The following is a 20,495-nucleotide window of genomic DNA, read 5'->3' as shown; positions in this document are numbered from 1 at the left end:
GTCCTGCTAAAGCACAGGAAATTAAAACTACATCAGTCACAGCTTGGAAATGTATGTTAGAAGTCTGATTCAAAGCTGAAGGTGACAGACTGTCCTGTGCTCACGGAAAGCACAGAGGAGTCTACGATCACGCTGCAAACTCTGAATTACCAGTAAAATAAAGAGGCACGGGGCAGTGTGGCTTTACCTCCAGCCTTCTTTCCTGCTGTGGACTACATCTTTACACTTTCAAGGGGTGATTTTAATACTGAAACCCAACATATTTCCAGCTAAAAGACAGCAGAGGAGGTGGCTCAGGGGACTGGGAACAAGGTAGGAAACCACTGGTTTTGAACAGAAGACTAAGCCACCAGCAACAGAAAGGAACTAATTAATGGCTGTACCAAGAAGCCTTTTTGAAATACATCAGTAGTTTCATTTCCAACACAAAACGCCTGGCAGTCGTCACTTCTTGCTGTGACTCCCTCTATAGAAATACGTGACTGCACTGTCACTTGCTCTACGAACATCCATGTGCTAGATGAAAAATCTTCCTCCTTGAAATTATCCATGTGGGAAAGCTGACTGCACGCAGAGCAGCCCTGTTTCTACCTGCTCTGGAGACCGGATTTCTCTTTGCAGCTCGGTCTGACAGGAGGTACAACCACAAGTCAAGAGGTCAAAGCACCTCAAGGATCTGGTTGCCACTGGACAAGCACTCAGTTGTGCCTCTAAAAGAGATCTGGGGACAGTGACACAGGAGCGGTCAGTGAGGGAGACGGATGACAGCACAGGACAGGCCAAGCCTCTCCTTTCACCCTGACAAACTTGAAACTTTGAATTAATTCGCTTATTTACTGAAGAAACAGCATGTTTACCAACTACATTGAAGATTCACAACAGATGTCGTTTAAAAGAACAAAGTAATAGGCTCGAATTCAAGCACGACACTTAGACAGCTTCAATTTGCACTGGGATTCAGTGGTTGCTTGGACCAAAATATCCAGTTGTAACGTTAGGTTAGGTGTTGTAGATCTCTCCTTTTGCTATAAAATACTGAGTCAGTGGTGTACTCATCCGCTTCCACCCAGCCTGTCGTGGTGCTAAACTCTCCTGCACAGCTCTGCTATCCCCCCAGTATATTCAGTAGATGTATTGGGGTTTCTCTTTTAATGATACCCTTTCTCTGATCAAGAACTGCATGATTTCCTTCTTTTTCCGCAACAGAAAAGCAGAAATAACAAAACAGCCAGACCAAGTGAAGAATTAAATGCTACTGTTCCTTGGTTTAAATGTCTTCGCAAATCCCAAACCAAAAGAACTATGGCTGATAATCACAGTAACCATTTCTCTGCTCTTTTGAGACGAATTAACAGACCCCCCCCAAACAACTCTTGAACAATGGATTTTTGTGGGTTATTTTTCATTTGTACTTACACTACTGGAAAAGTTCTGAGCATACTTTACATGGGGATGGGGCGTTATAAAGCCTCTTGAGGGTCTTCAGTGTTATTCACCATTCTGTAAGACATGATAAAAAGACATAAGAATGTCAGAGATTTCTATGAAAGGCAAATACATTCTGACTTCTTCTTATCTGACTTACAATTATACAACCGGCTTCAATTTTATGGCGGTTACACCAGTAGTGTTAATAAAAAACAAAGACAGGCGCCTTCAGGATCCTTCCCAATCACCCAGTCCATCCATGCCTCTGCTAAAAGGCACTAAAATATATATACCAACCACTAAATATAGGTTAAGAAAAATGATCCCTGGAACCACTGAATTTTCTTACATGATCTTTCAGTTTATTCACAGAATCCCAGAATGTCAGGGGTTGGAAGGGCCCTGGAAAGCTCATCCAGTGCAATCCCCCCATGGAGCAGGAACACCCAGATGAGGTTACACAGGAAGGTGTCCAGGCGGGTTGGAATGTCTGCACAGAAGGAGACTCCACAACCTCCCTGGGCAGCCTGGGCCAGGCTCTGCCACCCTCACCCCCAACAAGTTGCTTCTCCTCTTGCAGTGGAACCTCCTGTGTTCCAGTTTGCACCCATTGCCCCTTGTCCTGTCACTGATTGTCACCAGAAGAGCCTGGCTCCATCCTCCTGACACTCCCCCTTTCCATCTTGATCCCCATGAAAGAGTCCCCCCTCAGTGTCCTCTTGTCCAGCTCCAGAGCCCCAGCTCCCTCAGCCTTTCCTCACACGGGAGATGCTCCACTCCCTCCAGCATCTTGGTGGCTGCGCTGGACTCTCTCCAGCAGTTCCCTGTCCTGCTGGAACTGAGGGGCCACAACTGGACACAAGATTCCAGGTGTGGTCTCCCCAGGGCAGAGCAGAGGGGCAGGAGAACCTCTCTGACCTGCTGACCACCCCCTTCTAACCCACCCCAGGTACCATTGGCTTCCTGGCCACAAGGGCCCAGTGCTGGCTCATGGTCACCCTGCTGTCCCCAGGACCCCCAGGTCCCTTTCCCCTACACTGCTCTCTAATAGCTCATTCCCCAACTTACACTGGAACCTGGGGTTGTTCCTGCCCAGATTCAAGACTCTACACTTGCCCTTGTTCTATTCATTTTTAAAAGGCCCATTAAAGCCTCACCCTCTTTCTTCACTTGGGGAGCTGTGCCATGGTTTGCAACAGACCCCTGTTCTCAAAGCCCGGCAAATATTCTTTTGCATCCGAACACCCGATGAATTGTAACAACTCAAGTTATTAATGGATAATTCACAGAACTAAACAAGGCCAAGCAAGTGAGTATTTTGAGCTCGTGTCCAGCCACAGGTTAAAAACTGGAAAGATTCAATTTGCGTTACTTCGGATAATCTGTAACTAATCACAGACGTACACTTCAATGCACATGGTGGGTTCCTAAGGAGAAAGTTATGTTTGGTAGTGTAATCAGTCCAGAGACAAAAATTTAAATTACAATTGATTTCTTTTGGCCACAAGTAAATTAATCTATGCAATCATTTAGCCTTATGACAGTTACCTACCCTTTTAACTCACAAAAGCTATTAAAAGGATTATTTGGCTACCATCCGCAAAGAGATCAGAAGACAGGTGCTACGTTCTGAAAAGGAATGATCTAATAGAATTTTCTTCAGCTATCGCTGCTGATGTCTTTGTCCACAAACCAGCACGGGCTGAAAGCACTTCAGAAGTCAAACTACTAACCAATGGGAAAGAGAGAGGCAGGATATTATACCCAGATAGAGGAGAAAGAACTAGAGAAGATATTTGCACTTCAGGCTATGGGTGTATGTGAGCTGGAACAGAAAACAAGCAGGTAGAGCAGCACAGGGATAATTTATTCTGCTCCATAACGAGATGTCTGTAACATTACCAACTACGCCTTGTGGACAGTGTAGAGTCTTCACCTGTGCAGGAACAACCCCAGGTTCCAGTGCAAGTTGGGGAATGACCTGTTGGAGAGCAGTGTAGGGGAAAGGGACCTGGGGGTCCTGGGGACAGCAGGGTGACCATGAGCCAGCACTGGGCCCTTGTGGCCAGGAAGCCAATGGTACCTGGGGTGGGTTAGAAGGGGGTGGTCAGTAGGTCAGAGAGGTTCTCCTGCCCCTCTGCTCTGCCCTGGGGAGACCACACCTGGAATATTGTGTCCAGTTGTGGCCCCTCAGTTCCAGCAGGACAGGGAACTGCTGCAGAGAGTCCAGCGCAGCCACCAAGATGCTGAAGGGAGTGGAGCATCTCCTGTGTGAGGAAAGGCTGAGGGAGCTGGGGCTCTGGAGCTGGACAAGAGGAGACTGAGGGGGGACTCATTGCTGGGGATCAAGATGGAAAGGGGGCGTGTCAGGAGGATGGAGCCAGGCTCTTCTGGTGACAACCAGGGACAGGACAAGGGGCAATGGGTGCAAACTGGAACACAGGAGGTTCCACTGCAAGAGGAGAAGCAACTTGTTGGGGTGAGGGTGGCAGAGCCTGGCCCAGGCTGCCCAGGGGGGTTGTGGAGTCTCCTTCTGTGCAGACATTCCAACCCGCCTGGACACCTTCCTGTGTAACCTCATCTGGGTGTTCCTGCTCCATGGGGGGATTGCACTGGATGAGCTTTCCAGGTCACTTCAACCCCTGACTTTCTGGGATTCTGTGATCTTGGCTTTTCTCGGTGGCTCTGAGTGGTCCAGGCACTAGAGCAGGATTCACACCTGCCCAGGCCTTTGGGAACGACTGCACCTCTTCCAGATGGAGTCCACTACACCATCATTTATGTGCCTTTTTTCTTTTATTTCCTTTGCGAAAAAACTCAGGAACTCTCAGGGCAAATGGGCTGAACGAGCTTTTCCAGAAGCAGCACGACAGCTCCTGGCCAGCTGGTTTAAGCCTGTCCCCACACGGCTGCTCCACCCGCATGTGGCAAAGCGAAGCGACGGGTGTTTTCGGAGAAGGGACTTGCTGACATCTGGCTGCTGCCATTTCCAAACCACTCCTCTGGCCCACACTGAAGCGTCGAGTTGCCTTCTTCCCCTCCAGAAAAGGAGGCGGCCAAGAGCAAGGTCATAGACAGGACCAGTGGGCCAGGGGATTGTCACAGGTCACGGACTGTGACACCAACACATGATGGATGGAAGAGTCAAACACAGAGGTCCCTCATGGTCGCCCACCCCAAACCTTTTAAAGGCAGTTCTACACCCAAATGCTTCTCTGTTAAACCTCTCAACTGCACTTAAAACATTTTCCCCGAGGCAGTCACAAAAAAATATGAGATCATGCTGTTGACCTATTGCCAAATCTTGAGTTTAACACAGAGAGCTGTTTTGTTTTCCAAAGAGGAACAAATTAGACTTAAATATATACAAACTTTCTGAAGGTCAGAGCAGCTAATGATAGAGAACTGGATTCCTCAGAGGAAGGTTTGCTCCCAGGGTGAGGAGTGTGGAAGAAGCAAAGAACAAAACCCACAAAGGAAAGACAAGATCACCTTCCATCGTTGTGAAACGCAGTATTAGAACTGGAACACGAGGAGATGAGATAGAGCCAAAGAAAAGGCTGCAGTAACTCAGGTGAGAGATGACAAAGGCAGGACAATGATATTAGTGATACTAATGGAAGAGAAAAAAAATGGTACCGACCTCAGATGTTATAAATGAAGAGCCATTAGGATCTAGACCAAATGTGGGATGTGAACAGAGGAAGAGGAAACTTCTCCAGGAAACTCCAGATCTGCGAGCGCAGATGGAGGACGGCAGCATTTCGGCAGAAAGAAACGGGAGAGGGCTCATGAGAAAATCAGAGGAATTCCCCATTTTTGCTACGTTAAAGGCGGAGGTGGCAGTTTTACATCTGAATTTGGTCACAAACTGTCACCGAGCCGAGCGGTGACGCAGGTGGGGGATCCTCGGGTCTGCCTTGGACTCGTGAAAGCAAGTGGAGCTATAGAGAAAGAGAAGCCAGCAATTCCTACGTCCGACAGCAGAAGAACGGCTGCTATAGAAAAGGGTCACAAAGAGTCTTGGGGTCCACGCTGGTCTAAAGTTCAGTGGCGCAGAAACACCTTCCCGGCCCCCCATACATGTAAAGGTTGCTTTGTTTGGAATGTAAGGGCACATCAGATGGGAGATGAAGAACAATTTTAGTCAAAAAAAAAAATCAGCCCAAAACAATGTAACTTCCGTCGCCACCACATCATGATTCTGAATCCATGACCCAATATCCCTCTTGCCCTCAGTCTCCTTTTAGCACGAACCCAAGCACCAAACCAGCCCGATCCCAGCAGCACAGGCGGGTGTCACCACCACCTGCAGCTGGTACACAAGCAAGAGCTCACAAACCTTTGCCCTTTTCGCATTATTAGTTAAATCAATTATCTGCTAACACAGGGAAAACACTACCAGCTCCCCTTCCTATTCCTGCCACAGACAATAAAACAAAATAAATCAGTATTAATATGGAAATTATGGACACAGTTGTAGAATCAGATGGAATGAACAATCCTGTCCCCAGCCTAAGTTGCTATAAAGGCAGCTTAAATTTACAATGGATGAGTCTTCATGGCAATCTGTTGTTCAGATATTAAAAATCTCATTTTCTCGGTGCCAAGGACAAGTGGAAGTGTGAAGCGCTAGAGTAGCAACTCTGCATTTGTCTCACTTGACATGAAATCATTCTCATTTTAGTTCAGATTTTTAATACATTCTTGGGATCCACTTCAGTTTTCTTCATTTCTCACTGTATGCAATTAAATGTTTTGAAGTATAGTTCACCCTGCTCCAAAACACCCTGCAGAGGCAAGGAGCGAGTCACTTGGTAAAGATGAGCCTGATATCACTTATTTGGAAGAGAAATTAATTTCTTTCTTTTAATTCCTGAATGAGTCACAGAGAGGAAAATAATGCCACCACTTTGTATTTTACCAATATCTTCCTTGGGCAATCCTTAAAAAGGGCTTTACGAATAACAAATTCAAAGCTTTTGTCCTTTTGGAAGAGAAACTTCACCATTTTGTCAAAAGTAAAACATGAAAAAGAGGCGCCAAATTTTTGGCTTAAAGCCACATGGACAGTATCAGTGGGTGGACATGGTACCCGCCTGAGGACACAGACCCACCGCTACAACAGGACTATTAGCAAACCACACACAGAATGGACTGGGTTGGAAAAGCCCTCAGAGATCACCAAGTCCAACCCTTGGTCCAACTCCAGCCCATTGACTAGATCATGGCACTAAGTGCCATGTCCAATCTCAGTTGAAAAACCTCCAGGGCCGGTGAGTCCAGCACCTCCCTGGGCAGCCATTCCAATGCCTGACCACTCTCTGCAAAGAATTGCTTTCTAATAGCCAGCCTCAATTTCCCCTGGCAGAGTTGAAGCCCATGGCCCCTTGTCCTATTGCTGACTGCCTGGGAGAAGAGACCAATCCCCACCTGGCTAGAACTGCCCTTCAGGTAGTTCTAGAGAGTGCTGAGCTCAGCTCTAAGCCTGCTCTTCTCCAGACTAAACAAGCCCAGCTCCCTCAGCCTCTCCCCATAGGGCTTGTGTTCCAGTCCCTTCCCCAGTCTTGTTGCTCTTCTCTGGACCCGCTCCAGCACTTCAATCTCTTTCCTGAGCTGAGGGGCCCAGAACTGAACACAATACTCCAGGTGTGGCCTCCCCAATGCAGAGCACAGGGGAAGGATCACTGCCCTTGTCCTGCTGACCACGCTGGTTTGGATACAGGACAGGATACCATTGACCTTCTTGGCTACCAGCTACAGAAATGCAGAAGAACCAAATTTGAGTTTGCTGAGAAACCTGGTGCATTGGATGGTGAGGAAAACAAACAAGTTCAGTCCTGAGAATGAAGTTCTCCCACTGCTGAACTCACAATAAAGGCAGATTCCCAACCCTGTGCGTAATTACAACTCAATCTTCCCCTAGAATTAACGAAAAATTTCAAATTTTAAGTCTTTCACTTAATGCAGAGCTTAAGGACTATAGGAACTGTCAGGTCTTCTGGCTGGACTGTGTGTGCGCATGTGTCTACAAACATGGGGGTTTACATTTCATCCGCTTCGCCTTCTCTACACAAGGCCAAGATAAAGTGGTTAATGCAGTGGTTAATCATGCTTCTCCATCACCAATTTGTACATGATTTCTGCTTTGAATGTGTCTGGCTTCCGACTCCAGCCGGTAGCTCCTGTTAAGCCTCTTTGCCAGCTTGAACTCCTTTATTCTTGGGAGATGTTCAGCAGGTTGTTGTTTACCCAGTGCTTTGAAAACTCCAGTTACTGTATTTGTATCGAAACTTCAAGATAAATTCATCTGGGTGCATGCACAAAAGTAGGACTAGCGTCCAAAATACTAATCTAGGACTCTCTAGCCCATTTTCCCAAAATAGACCTATTAGAAAAAAATAAAAATACTCTCCTGCCATATGACTTGAGGATGTGTTACATTTGTGCCCTGGAAAGCAAGGTTAAGAACCTTTTCTGAGAGCTGCCACCTCCTGAGCGCACGGTGCGGCTCAGCGACCTGGAGCATCCAGTTTCATGCCGTCTTTGTGCCGCAACGCAAAGACATGAGCTGTATTTAAATATCACTAAAGTAATCACTAGTTAGATCTGTACCTTGAGCATGGGCTTGTGCAGAGCCTCAAGAAGGTGAAGAACAAGATGTCGTCAGGAACTGTGGCTGAACAAGCCAAATAGTCACTGAATTTGCTGCAGCTTCTGAGTTACCTTGAACTGATGTTTGCAAGGAGCGTGTTGGCTCAGCTGCAAGGTAGAAAGAATTGTCGTGGCAGAGAGACCTTATCTGAAGGGACAGGTTGTGACCTTCTAATGAGAGATTCAAAGAACGTCTGAGGTTGGAAGGGACCTCTGGAGGTCGTTTTGTCCAACCTCCAGCCACCCAGAGAGGATTCACTTAAATTTGAGAAGAAACTTCTTCTCAGTAAGGGTAACAGAACACTGGCCCAGGCTGCCCAGGGAGGTTGTGGAGTCTCCTTCTGTGCAGACATTCCAACCCGCCTGGACACCTTCCTGTGTAACCTCATCTGGGTGTTCCTGCTCCATGGGGGGATTGCACTGGATGAGCTTTCCAGGTCCCTTCAACCCCTGACATTCTGGGATTCTGTGACTGAACCAGACCATGTCCACAGGGCTTGTATCTCCAACCTTGGAGGCTCCACCACTTCTCTGGGCAACCTGTGCCAGCAACTCAAAAGAGACCAAGGGGAGAAAGGGAGTACTTAGCACAAACACAAACATTCTTGAAGAAACTGCTCAGAAGTTGCCTTCAACCAAAGCTCTTTTCAGCCTTAACATGATTGTGTTGGTTTATCAAACCCTTTACAGTACGACCCAGGATGAAGCCATATTTTGGGATTATGGTGAGGAAATAAGAGCAGCATCTTGCCAAGCTTACAGCAAAAACTTTTTATGGGATCCTCTTCCTCCTCAGAACTCTTTAAATGAGGGGAAACCACCAAAACAAGCCTTTTCGCCTTTGGAAAACACTTGCCTCAATCTTAAAATCAAGCCACAGCTGGTACACTTGAAAAACCAAGCAAGTAAACCCTTGTTTCTACAACACGCCCTGCGGTAGATCTCTACAGAACAATTAGTGAAGGGCTGTGGTCAGCGGCGTTTCTCTCTCCTTTTCCCTCTCCAACCCCACACAAAAGACATCTCCTTAGCCAAATTTAGTGGAATTGCCTTGAGCGCAAGCTGGAGACCAGGCTCCCCTTTGAAGCAAAGCAGTGGCTGATCCAGTGCACAAAAACACTGAGGTCACAAAATCACCAAGTCTCCTAAACTCACCCCAGGCTTCCAGAAAGACACAGACGTTCATCTGTATTTCACTGGCAAGGACAGCATCACAGAATCCCAGGCTGGTTGGGTTGAAGGGACCTCTGGAGATCCCCCAGTCCAACCCAGCTGCTCACGCAGGGTCACAGAGCAGATCACACAGGTGGGTCCAGGGGGTTTGAATGTCTCAGAGCAGGAGACTCCACACCCGCTCTGGGCAGCCTGGGCCACCCCAAGTTACTCCACAAGTCCTGGAGATACCTAAAAGGCAATGTGGTCCCAGTAAAAGGACATCATTTAGTTTTGCTTCGCCCTTAATGGCAGCTGGAAGAAATGAAATGCTGTCGAGATACACCTGCAGACACGTTCCGGCAGAGAACCCTGTGTTTTGTTTTCATTATTGCTTACAAATGAGCTTCAGGCCTTCACATACCAAGCACCTACACTGTTGTATCTCCTGAATTTCAGTGTATTGTCCCCTCCAAACATGTCTAAAAACTCGCCTGGAACCAAAGGCCAGACGTGAATTAGCTTTTCTGGCTCAAATTACAAGTGAATCTCAACAGCAAAGCGAATCTCGACAGCAGACGACTGACAGCAAGGGACACAAACTCACAGCTAATAGCAAAAGCTAATGGCTGCTACAAAGACCACTTAGTGATCAAATAGGTTATCTTAATCCACTTAGATCAGTCTGAGCACTGGAAGGGATGAGGATGAGCGAGAGGGTCATTCGCACATGAGACAGAATTTAAGGAGATGGTGACTCAATTGAGTGGTTCGGTTTAAAATGTTTGATGCTGCACGAGAGCAGAAGCCGTCACAAAATTCTAACCGCGTGTCAGAAGAGAACAGGCAAGAGCTGAGAGCTGAAGGAACAGGCCCACGCCAGCTAATTCCTACAGAGCCACAATGGGCAAGACATTCCCTAAAGGAGAACGAAGACTTAAAACACTTAAATGCCAAGAGCAGGGATTACAGCTTGAACTCTGTGGATATGCAAACCATACAGTACATACGTTTATCTGGACAAAACTGCAGGTGGGAGATCGCCAAGTCCTGGAGTCCAGATCTGGGCCAAACATACAATAAATGTGAGGCTCATTCAAAAAATACCCTAATTAACATTAATTACCTTTTCTGCTAGGAATACAGCGACACAGTAGCGCTGGATATGCCAAGTGAAATGAGATTCTGTATTGCCAAGTGTAATGTCTGCATACTACGGGTATTAATCCACTGCTGAATGTTGTTCGATGGGAGCATCTCTGCTTGCCGAGTGTATCCAGACAGGGTCAGCGCAGTCCATACCCAGAACCACAAAGTGTCCTGAGTTGGAAGGACCCACCAGGCTCATGGAGTCCAACTGCTGTCCCTGCACAGGACACCCCACAGGTCACCCCATGTGTCTGAGGACGTTGTCCAGTCTCTTGTTGAACACTGTCAGGTTGGGGCTGTGACACCTCCCTGGGGAGCCTGTTCAGTGTCCAGCACCTCTGGGGGAAGAACCTTTTCCTCATGTCCAACTGGCCCTCCCTGTGTGGTTATATCTGTAATAACGCTGCAGTTGAACTCACCATCTGGAACTGCCCACATGAATTTCTACGCAGTGCTCTAGGGAAGAACTTCACCTCCTAACGTTCTCCAAGTTCACCATCTCTTTAGTCTAGTCTGCACTGAGCATCAGTTTTGGCACAGAGAAATGAATTACCCTGTTTGAACGCAATTTGGGTGCAATGTGATGCAGATGAAGCACACAATGCCCAACAGCGCACACTAGGAACAAGAAAGAAACTATTGATCTCACGGCTTCAAGGTCCCAGGGGGGAAAACACTCAGAATCGCAGAATCCCAGGCTGGTTGGGTTGAAGGGACCTCTGGAGATCCCCCAGTCCAACCCAGCTGCTCACGCAGGGTCACAGAGCAGATCACACAGGTGGGTCCAGGGGGTTTGAATGTCTCAGAGCAGGAGACTCCACACCCGCTCTGGGCAGCCTGGGCCAGGCTCTGGCACCTCCCAGCAAACAAGTTTCTGCTCATGTTCACATGGAGCCTCCTGTGTTTCAGTCTGTGCCCGCTGCCTCTCACAGAATCACAGGATGGTTTGGGTTGAAGGGACCTTCCCAGCTCCCCCAGTTCCCCCTGCCATGAGCAGTGACATCTCCACCAGCTCAGGCTGCTCAGAGCCTGGTCCAGCCTGGCCTTGAGTGAGAACAACCTGACAGGGTTGCCCTGCACACCACACATGGCAAGAGGAACCCAGCAGTACCTTCAGAACATCCATCTCATACATAAAGCTTTGATAATCTAACCTCAGCATGCTATAACAGGCCATACAAAGAACAGAAAACCTAGATAATGTAGTTGAAATATGCACAGTCTTGTAAAGACAGGCCTTCCTCTTTGCTGTCAGTTCCACTCCTGCAGCCTCCCCAAGAGCTTACACATGTCCACCATGACAACTAACACTCAGTTGCCACGTAGACCACGGCCAGTGACAGGCATGTTAAAAGTACAAAGATGGAAGGTACTGCAAAAACAGACAACAGACCTCAAAAAACCAGACTGTTCATCTGAATGGACCTTTGTGACTCTCCAGGGGACCCCTACACACCTTAGCAGATGCCACCAAACTCAGTGAAGTCCAGAAGTCGTACCCGCTACCAGGCCACTTGACAGAAGGAGATTAATTGCGAGACAGTGATGCCACAAGCCCTTGGCAGGCACAGAAAACTGCTGCTACGTGATCCTCTGCAAATACAAAGGTGCCCAATGCAAGGTGCCCAAATGCAAGACGCATATTTGGCTGAAGAACCTACGCCCAGCTGCTGAACAGAAACCAGAAATGTATTTGTCATCACTAGTACCAGGAACAAGCACAGAAGAGAAATAAGTAATGCCTTACGATCCTTTAGTTTTGCATTGCTTTATAGTATAAAAAAAGCATTACGAAGAATGTGATATCATTTGGCAATAGCAAAGACACTGCATAAAAATTAAGAGAAGTATCATCTTTTTAAAAACAGGTTTTGGATTTAAGATCATCATCCCCTTTTCCCAAACAGCAATCTGATACTATGCTATACAAACAATAAACTAGGAACTTTACGAAACGTTAAATGGTGTTCTGAAAACATTAAATGGTATTCCGAAAAGCCCCGCGAGCTCTCAGTGACTTGTAATAAAATAAGCGTGCAACCCTTTCCCATCCCCAAACAAGTTTGCATAACATTGTGCCACAAAAAGGGACTATAAGCACAGCAGTCTTGCAATGTCTGCCCCGTGCCTTCAGGTGCCAGAGTCCCAGGCTGGTTGGGTTCAAGGGACCTCTGGAGACCCCCCAGTCCAACCCACCTGCTAACACAGGGCCAAGATATTTCTAGGAAAGACTTTCACCTTCTGTTTCGCATCTTTGAATCACAGAACAAATCAGGTTGGAAGGGACCTCTGAGGTCTCTAAGCCAACGTCCTGCTCAGAGTAGAGATAACTGCAGAGGTAGATGAGGCTGTTCAGGGCTTTGTCCTGTTGAGGTTTGACCATCACTGGGGTGCAGGATCTGCCACTTCTCTGGGCTCCTGTTCCAGTCATTTGTTTTCCTCCTGCATAGCCAGTCACAGGAGATGACATCAGCAACCTTGCCGATGTCAAGGTAACCGACGTCAACTGCCAAACCAGTGACTCTTTCCAGGAGACAATCAGATCAGTCAGTTTGCTCATGTTACCTCTGTGGTGTCCCCAATCACTTTCTTGCCCTTCATGGCCATGGGAATGGCTTCCGGAAGGTTCATAGAATCCCAGCCTGGTTGGGTTGAAGGGACCTCTGGGGATCCCCCAGTCCAACCCAGCTGCTCACGCAGGGTCACAGAGCAGATCACACAGGTGGGTCCAGGGGGTTTGAATGTCTCAGAGCAGGAGACTCCACACCCGCCCTGGGCAGCCTGGGCCAGGCTCTGGCACCTCCCAGCAAACAAGTTTCTGCTCATGTTCACATGGAGCCTCCTGTGTTTCAGTCTGTGCCCGTTGCCCCTCACCCTGGCGTTGGGCACCACTGAACAGAGTCTGGTCCATCCTCTGACACCCACCCTTGGTTTGATGGACAGTGGTAGGGCACCCAGGGCACCCATCTGTTGTTCCCTTCAGAACACCACAAGTTATCAGAGAAGCCACACGTCCACCAGTGACGCTGGAACGGGGCTGGGATCCGGCAGATGTGTCCTCACCGCAGGGGCAGATCACACACATCTCCCTGTCCCCTCCATCCCACACCCTTGTCGACCAGTTGTGATTAAAGTATTGATCTGTGGCTTGACCCTCTTCTTGTGTTTTCCCCTCTCCTTCCTCTCCGATGACCCAAATTCCCATCGGATCCACCTCTGAATGTATTATCCATGACAAGCAAACAGCCCAACCCAAGTTTTCTGTTCCACATGCTTTCCAGAAAGCAGAGGTACCCGGTTCGGCAGACGCAAGTGAAACAGGACAATCTTTTTTGTCCAAGACAATGCCATACGCTGGCAGATTTATTCTTGAGACACTCCATGTTACTTCTACCCACTGACTAGTTCAGAAGAAGCAGAGATAACCTGGGTCAGCACACTCGCCGTAATGAAAACGTTCTGGTTGTACCGAGGTTATGAAAATACAATTTTTAAAAGGGGCATTTGGCAATACGCTTTCATAATTTCAGGGTTTGAGGCAATTCATTCTTTGGAATGGCACACTCGAAAAAGAACAATATCTGTCCATGAAAAGGTCATTTCTTTGTTTGTCTGATGTGTTTTTCGTGTGGTTGCTTATTGCCTGAGTAGCATATGAAGGAGAGTAAGAGATAAGAAAACTAGATTAGTTTTACTGCTATTGGTACTGCTATGGAAATCTATACGCTCCCTTACGCTGTCCAAATAAATTAATTAAAGAATGAAATATTTTAAACACCGATAAGACAAACATCACCAGGATGCCCACGCAGGACGTCCTCCCAGCCCGCGCGGTTATGTCCCCGTCTGTCCCTTCAGCCCAGACAGCACGCCCCGAAACGGGATCGCTCGCCGGTTAAACATTATTCTTGCAAAGGACTCCTCCTGCTTAACATATTAACAGGGATTTATAGGAGTGACTGTCTGGAACACTGCTTAACAACGCTAATAGCGGAGTTCCAAGAAATCAGTAGTTTGGCAATTACGAAGCCAGCAATACATGCTGCAATACGTGCCCGTGCTTGCTAAACCTGCGATCCGAGTTGTATTTTCCTTTTTTCCCCGCCCCATAAGAAGTGATTTAAATTTAGTAAGGAATGAGTCACTCGGTGCAGGTTTGCACTTGGAATCCATGTTGGCTGACATCAAACAGGGACACCGGAGGGATGCAGAAGAAAAGCCAGCCCATTAAATGCAGCGTCTCCCGTAATTTTGTCGCAACTTAAGTATCTCTATAACTTGCCAATTTCCTCCTGCAATAAACAGCAGACACAGGGCAGACAAATCCCCTACCTGTATTCTAGTGCTACTTTTGTTTTAAGCTGGTTTCAGGCCAAAAAAGAGGCATTCCCATGGTCTCAAGACATAGTCCATAGTCAGGATCCAAGTGCAGGAGCCTCCTCTGCTGCTCTCAACCTCACCCGGCTGAGCAGCACCTTTGCTTTGTCCAAGCCAGGCTTGGGGGCAAGGACTATGTACCTATTTATTAACTTTGTTTAAAAAATAAATCCCCAAATCCACTGTATTTTGCAGCTTCAATTATTATTGTCTCTGGAAATTCAGGCCAGACATGAGGAAGAAATAGTTTGTGCTGAGGGTGGTGAGAGCCTGGCCCAGGTTGGGCAGAGAGGTGGTAGATGAACCATCCCTGAAGACATCCCAGGCCAGGCTGGACGGGGCTCTGAGCAACCTGAGCTGGTGCAGATGTCCCTGCTCATGGCAGGGGGGACTGGGGGAGTGCTGAAGGTCCCTTCAACCCAAACCATCCTGTGATTCTATGATATTTGCTGCAGACACGGAGGAATTAAGCCAAGCTTAGGCAAGCTGCGTTGTCCAGCCAGCAGCACACTGGGAGGTCAGTGCTGTTAAGGCTCTGGGCTCTACCTACTGCTGAAAAAAGAGCCGCGTCAGTGCAGGAAACCTCGAGCGCAGATGCAGAGCTCTGACAGGTGGTTTTTGACACATAGAAGGTAACTGGGAAGGAGGGAGGCAGAAGAGCAGGTGACACAGGAAGCTTTGGGACAGCACTGTAGGATTATTACGGCAAAACTTTGCTAAATATATCTACAATGCAAAGTAGGTGGGTCAGAACATACCTCCAAGAGAAATCCGTATTTGGAAGCACAGCCCAAGTGGCAAGCTATACGTTCAGAGTAGATATAAGCACAAGCATCAGGGCTTTAAGCAAGAACACTTGAAGGATTTGGAGTTTCCCTTCTCCCTCATCACACATATATATTGAGACAACAGCACGAAATAAGGCTGCAATGTAAAATACTCTTTAGGAAGCAGGCCAGAAAAATAAACAGATGCACCCAGAGGTGAATTGAGCTCCAGCCGCAAATGGAATTATTTAGGAAGCGAATGGAGACACTGAGCTCCCCATCTCCATCCTCGAATCAGCGACCAAAGGGAGCCGCAGCAACTCAGTTCACGTGTGACACAAAAACCTGGTGGGAGGGTTATTTCCTGAGAAAACAGTCCTCTCGGAGCTTCAGAAAATACAACACTAATGCCCACGTCAAAAATCCACTAAGATGAGGACAAAAAGTAGAATACGGGTAAGTTTTCTTATGGAGAATTCTGAAAAACCGATGGGTTTTGTTGGGCTGTGACAGAGTTCTGCTGAATTCTCTTCGGAGAGGAAAACCAGCTTCAGCTGTATTGGAAGTGTTGATAAAAGCCAAAAATTGCAGAACATTTGGAAATGCATAATTTAGTAGAGGACATCCAGTACAGATTCATAAAAAGAAGGTCATGCCTGACAAATCTGCTGAAATCCTTTTTATTATACGACCAAATCGTTAGGTTAGACAAGAGTGAAGCAGTGGACATAAGTTATCAAGATCTCAGGAAAGCATTTGATTTTGTACCACGGAGACTGATTTACAAAGTCATAAAACATCGCGCAGGGAAAAGGGACTGAAATGGATTAAAGAACGTTTTAGGGATAGGAACAAAAGCAGGGCAGCGAGCAGAAGGAGGCTGAAACACAGCGGTGCAAAGGTCACTCTGCTGCTAACAGCATAAAAACAGGCTCCGAGGACGGTAAAACTTCAGCTCAGCTATTTTAGAGGCAAAAATACCCAAGTTTGGCGACAGAACTGCACAAGAGTATTACTAGTGAGCGGTAATTAGCAACAATTCAGGTGCAGAAAGATGGATGAGCCAAGCATGTATTAGAAGAGGGGTGGTCAGTAGGTCAGAGAGGTTCTCCTGCCCCTCTGCTCTGCCCTGGGGAGACCACACCTGGAATCTTGTGTCCAGTTGTGGCCCCTCAGTTCCAGCAGGACAGGGAACTGCTGGAGAGAGTCCAGCGCAGCCACCAAGATGCTGAAGGGAGTGGAGCATCTCCCGTGGGAGGAAAGGCTGAGGGAGCTGGGGCTCTGGAGCTGGACAAGAGGAGACTGAGGGGGGACTCATTCCTGGGGATCAAGATGGAAAGGGGGAGTGTCAGGAGGATGGAGCCAGGCTCTTCTGGTGACAACCAGTGATGGGACAAGGGGCAATGGGTGCAAACTGGAACACAGGAGGTTCCACTTAAATTTGAGAAGCAACTTGTTGGGGGTGAGGGTGGCAGAGCCTGGCCCAGGCTGCCCAGGGAGGTTGTGGAGTCTCCTTCTGTGCAGACATTCCAACCCGCCTGGACACCTTCCTGTGTAACCTCATCTGGGTGTTCCTGCTCCATGGGGGGATTGCACTGGATGAGCTTTCCAGGTCCCTTCCAACCCCTGACATTCTGGGATTCTGGGATCCTGTGTGCTGCACCAAGCTGGGGGATTCTCTGGAATTAGAGCTGACGTGCGAAAGGACCTTCTGGCTGGGAAGCAGCGCTCATTTTAAAGAGGATTTGATAATTTTATGGTCATTAATAAAATCTGCAGCTATGCATGTTGTGGTAATGATATGGGTAATTAAATCTGAAGCTTCTGGGAATTAAGCTGATAGCCTGAAAGGGTCAAAAAGAAAACTCCGCTTGCACTTCATCAGAGGAATAGCTTTGCAAGCTGGATCGGTGCATTAATTGGCCGGTACTGACCACGGCTTGACACACAAAGCTCCATCAAATGGACCTCGAGATTGATTCGGCAAAATTACTAAGATTTCACTTAGGACACAGCACCAGAAACAGTCTTTTTGGGCCTGCAGGAAACCAGTTTGGTTTGGTTGGCTCCTCTTACACTATGTTGTACAGACAGAAGTATTTCCACTTGTTCTGAGACTTTCAACAGGCTGTTGGTGATTTATCTTCTCCTGAAAATGCCCATTATTCTCGCTGGTGGACTAGAAACGAGGTCTGTTGCTTGATGACGACGCAAGAAGTTTTCATCCTTGTCTTTTCTTTCCTAAGAGAGCAGCAAATCTTGACGACGTCCTTGCGAGTCGGGGTAACATCCTCCCCGGAGAACTGAGCCTCAGCACCACGCCACCGGCCTCAAGGTCACTTGTGATAAAGACGAGAACAGAACGAGGATCTTCTGATTCCTGCTCCTGTGCCCTGAATACGAGGCCACAGCGCCGCTGCCACCACCTGTGGGGATGACTTTCAATCTTTAAGGCTGTCAAAACCCAGCGGCTTTTATGAGCACTAAAAATCACTTTAAATAAACTTATTTTTTCAAAAAAAATAAAGTTACGGGAGAACAGGTGGACTCCTGTGACACCAGAATTCTTCAGTGCACAAAGGGTCTTTCATCTCGCTGTTCTACACGACACCTTTAAATATTCTCCTACATAAAGGCATGATATGCAAGAGCAAAAGAATAACCGAGAAACAGTAATCCCTAACAGATCAACTGTGCTTTATCTACACAGATTCTGCTTTCATAAAAGCACAGAGGAAAGAAGGGGGGGAAAAAAGAAAGTACATCCTTATTGTTTTCTGAAGCTTAAAATAACCACAAAGTGAGAAAAATCAAAGCTGTTCCCTAGAACAACCAGGGGAAAAGAGTCTCATCGAGCATTTGAGCAAGACAGTAAATGGCACAAGATGGAATCAGAAACTGAGCGAGAGCTATGGTCACCACGCTTAGATCCTAAATCTGGTCCATGTTGAAACCAGTGTGGTTCAAATGGGAAACATCTGCTAGAATGTGCATGCCCTATATATAATTGCAGCATCGCCGGCTGTGAAGGCTACAGTTTTGGCTACCCTTACATCCTCCATTTGCACTTGCTACCTCCTCTGAAAACTTTATTTCAAATATAATGCAATTGAACGCAGGCGATTTCTGCAGGAAACTCGTGAGAAACACAGAGGAAAAAGGACGGGAAGAATTAAACCACGCCGCGTGCACTGAAGACAGGCAGAGATGCCATCGGTTTACTCTCGTAGCTGATTGACCATGGAGTTCTTCACTTCCAGAAACAAGCAGAAAATGCATTACCTGTTATAGCTGGTTCTGAAGCAAACACTTGTGCTTAGTTTAACACAAGGTCCAGTGCGGTGCGAGGGGAAAGAGCAGGCCAAAAATGATACTAGCCAAAAATGACATTGGCCAAAACGACAGCTAACAAAATGTGCATTTATTCCTTACATTTGACCATTCCGTATTTTCCAAAGCGCTGAGATTTCTAGGGCATCCAGGGGCTGTTGAGCTATTTTCCCTTGTTCCCAAAACAACCCAATGCTACTTGCAGAGTTTGCCTGAACCTGTTTTTTCCCTCAGTCTGTATTATCTACAAAATGTTCTGAGAACCTCAGACTTCCAGAAGGGGTTTTATATATTCTTATGCACACACACACACTTTAAGTCCAAATAAACAGAGTCCATAGACCTCATCCCATTCAACCCCATCATTCACAAAAAGAGAAGGAGCTATTGGAGAAAAACCCAGGACTCTGGCACTTAATTAATATTTCGGATATAAATTAAAGAAGTCTGCCAATTAAAAATATAATAAGTCCTAAGAGTTTCTGTGGTGGGAACTGTACTTCACACAATCCCAGAATGTCAGGGATTGGAAGGGCCCTGGAAAGCTCATCCAGTGCAATCCCCCCATGGAGCAGGAACACCCAGATGAGGTTACACAGGAAGGTGTCCAGGCGGGTTGGAATGTCTGCACAGAAGGAGACTCCACAACCTCCCTGGGCAGCCTGGGCCAGGCTCTGCCACCCTCACCCCAAACAAGTTGCTTCTCACATTTAAGTGGAACCTCCTGTGTTCCAGTTTGCACCCACTGCCCCTTGTCCTGTCACTGGTTGTCACCAGAAGAGCCTGGCTCCGTCCTCCTGACACTCCCCCTTTCCATCTTGATCCCCAGGAATGAGTCCCCCCTCAGTCTCCTCTTGTCCAGCTCCAGAGCCCCAGCTCCCTCAGCCTTTCCTCACACGGGAGATGCTCCACCCCCTTCAGCATCTTGGTGGCTGCGCTGGACTCTCTCCAGCAGTTCCCTGTCCTGCTGGAACTGAGGGGCCACAACTGGACACAAGATTCCAGGTGTGGTCTCCCCAGGGCAGAGCAGAGGGGCAGGAGAACCTCTCTGACCTACTGACCACCCCCTTCTAACCCACCCCAGGTACCATGGGCCTTCCTGGCCACAAGGGCCCAGTGCTGGCTCATGGTCACCCTGCTGTCCCCAGGACCCCCAGGTCCCTTTCCCCTACACTGCTCTCTAATAGGTCATTCCCAACTTACACTGGAACCTGGGGTTGTTCCTGCCCAGATTCAAGACTCTACACTTGCCCTTGTTCTATTTCATTAAATTTTCCCCCACCCAACTCTCCAGCCTGTCCAGGTCTCTGGATGGCGGCACAGCCTTTCCGTGTAGCTCCTGCTCCAACACACAGTGCTAACAAAATAACACAAAAAGACCCATGAAATCTTCCCTATGTGCCTCTATGTGACATTAAGGATTGGCAATGCCAGCAAGAAGCCGCTGGTTTAATGTAGCCCTGTTGCCCACACTACAAGCTTCCAACTGAAGAGCAATGAAAGAAATACCAAATATTTTTAATTCACACATTACTTGCACTTTGATTCTGAACTTTCAGACCTGTCACGCTCATCATCTCACCATTTCATTTAAGCTGGATGGGTAATATCTTAGAAAGTTTATTTCCCCATCGGAGA

General features: G+C 47.5%; 1 protein-coding gene across 31 annotated transcripts in view; it reads right to left on the bottom strand.

Moving 5' to 3' along the window:
* The window catches only part of HMBOX1 (homeobox containing 1), a 136,406-nt gene that overhangs the window by 83,755 nt on the left and 32,156 nt on the right, over positions 1–20,495 (bottom strand). For 29 of the 31 annotated variants that reach the window (XR_010471066.1, XM_065055601.1, XM_065055577.1 and 26 more), the window contains one exon: positions 1,417–1,500. The exons of 1 other annotated variant lie outside the window; for it this stretch is intronic. Coding sequence is in view for 29 of the 30 variants with exons in the window: in XM_065055601.1 (XP_064911673.1) it covers positions 1,417–1,439 (23 nt within the window). In the remaining variant the exon portion in view is untranslated. Of the gene's footprint in view, positions 1–1,416; positions 1,501–8,043; positions 8,171–20,495 lie in introns of those variants that run through there. One more of the 31 variants, XM_021285519.2, reaches the window with a different exon arrangement.

Source organism: Columba livia, chromosome 3, assembly GCF_036013475.1.
Source record: "Columba livia isolate bColLiv1 breed racing homer chromosome 3, bColLiv1.pat.W.v2, whole genome shotgun sequence".
NCBI lineage: Eukaryota > Metazoa > Chordata > Aves > Columbiformes > Columbidae > Columba > Columba livia.
This window is presented reverse-complemented; position numbering and strand designations above follow the sequence as displayed.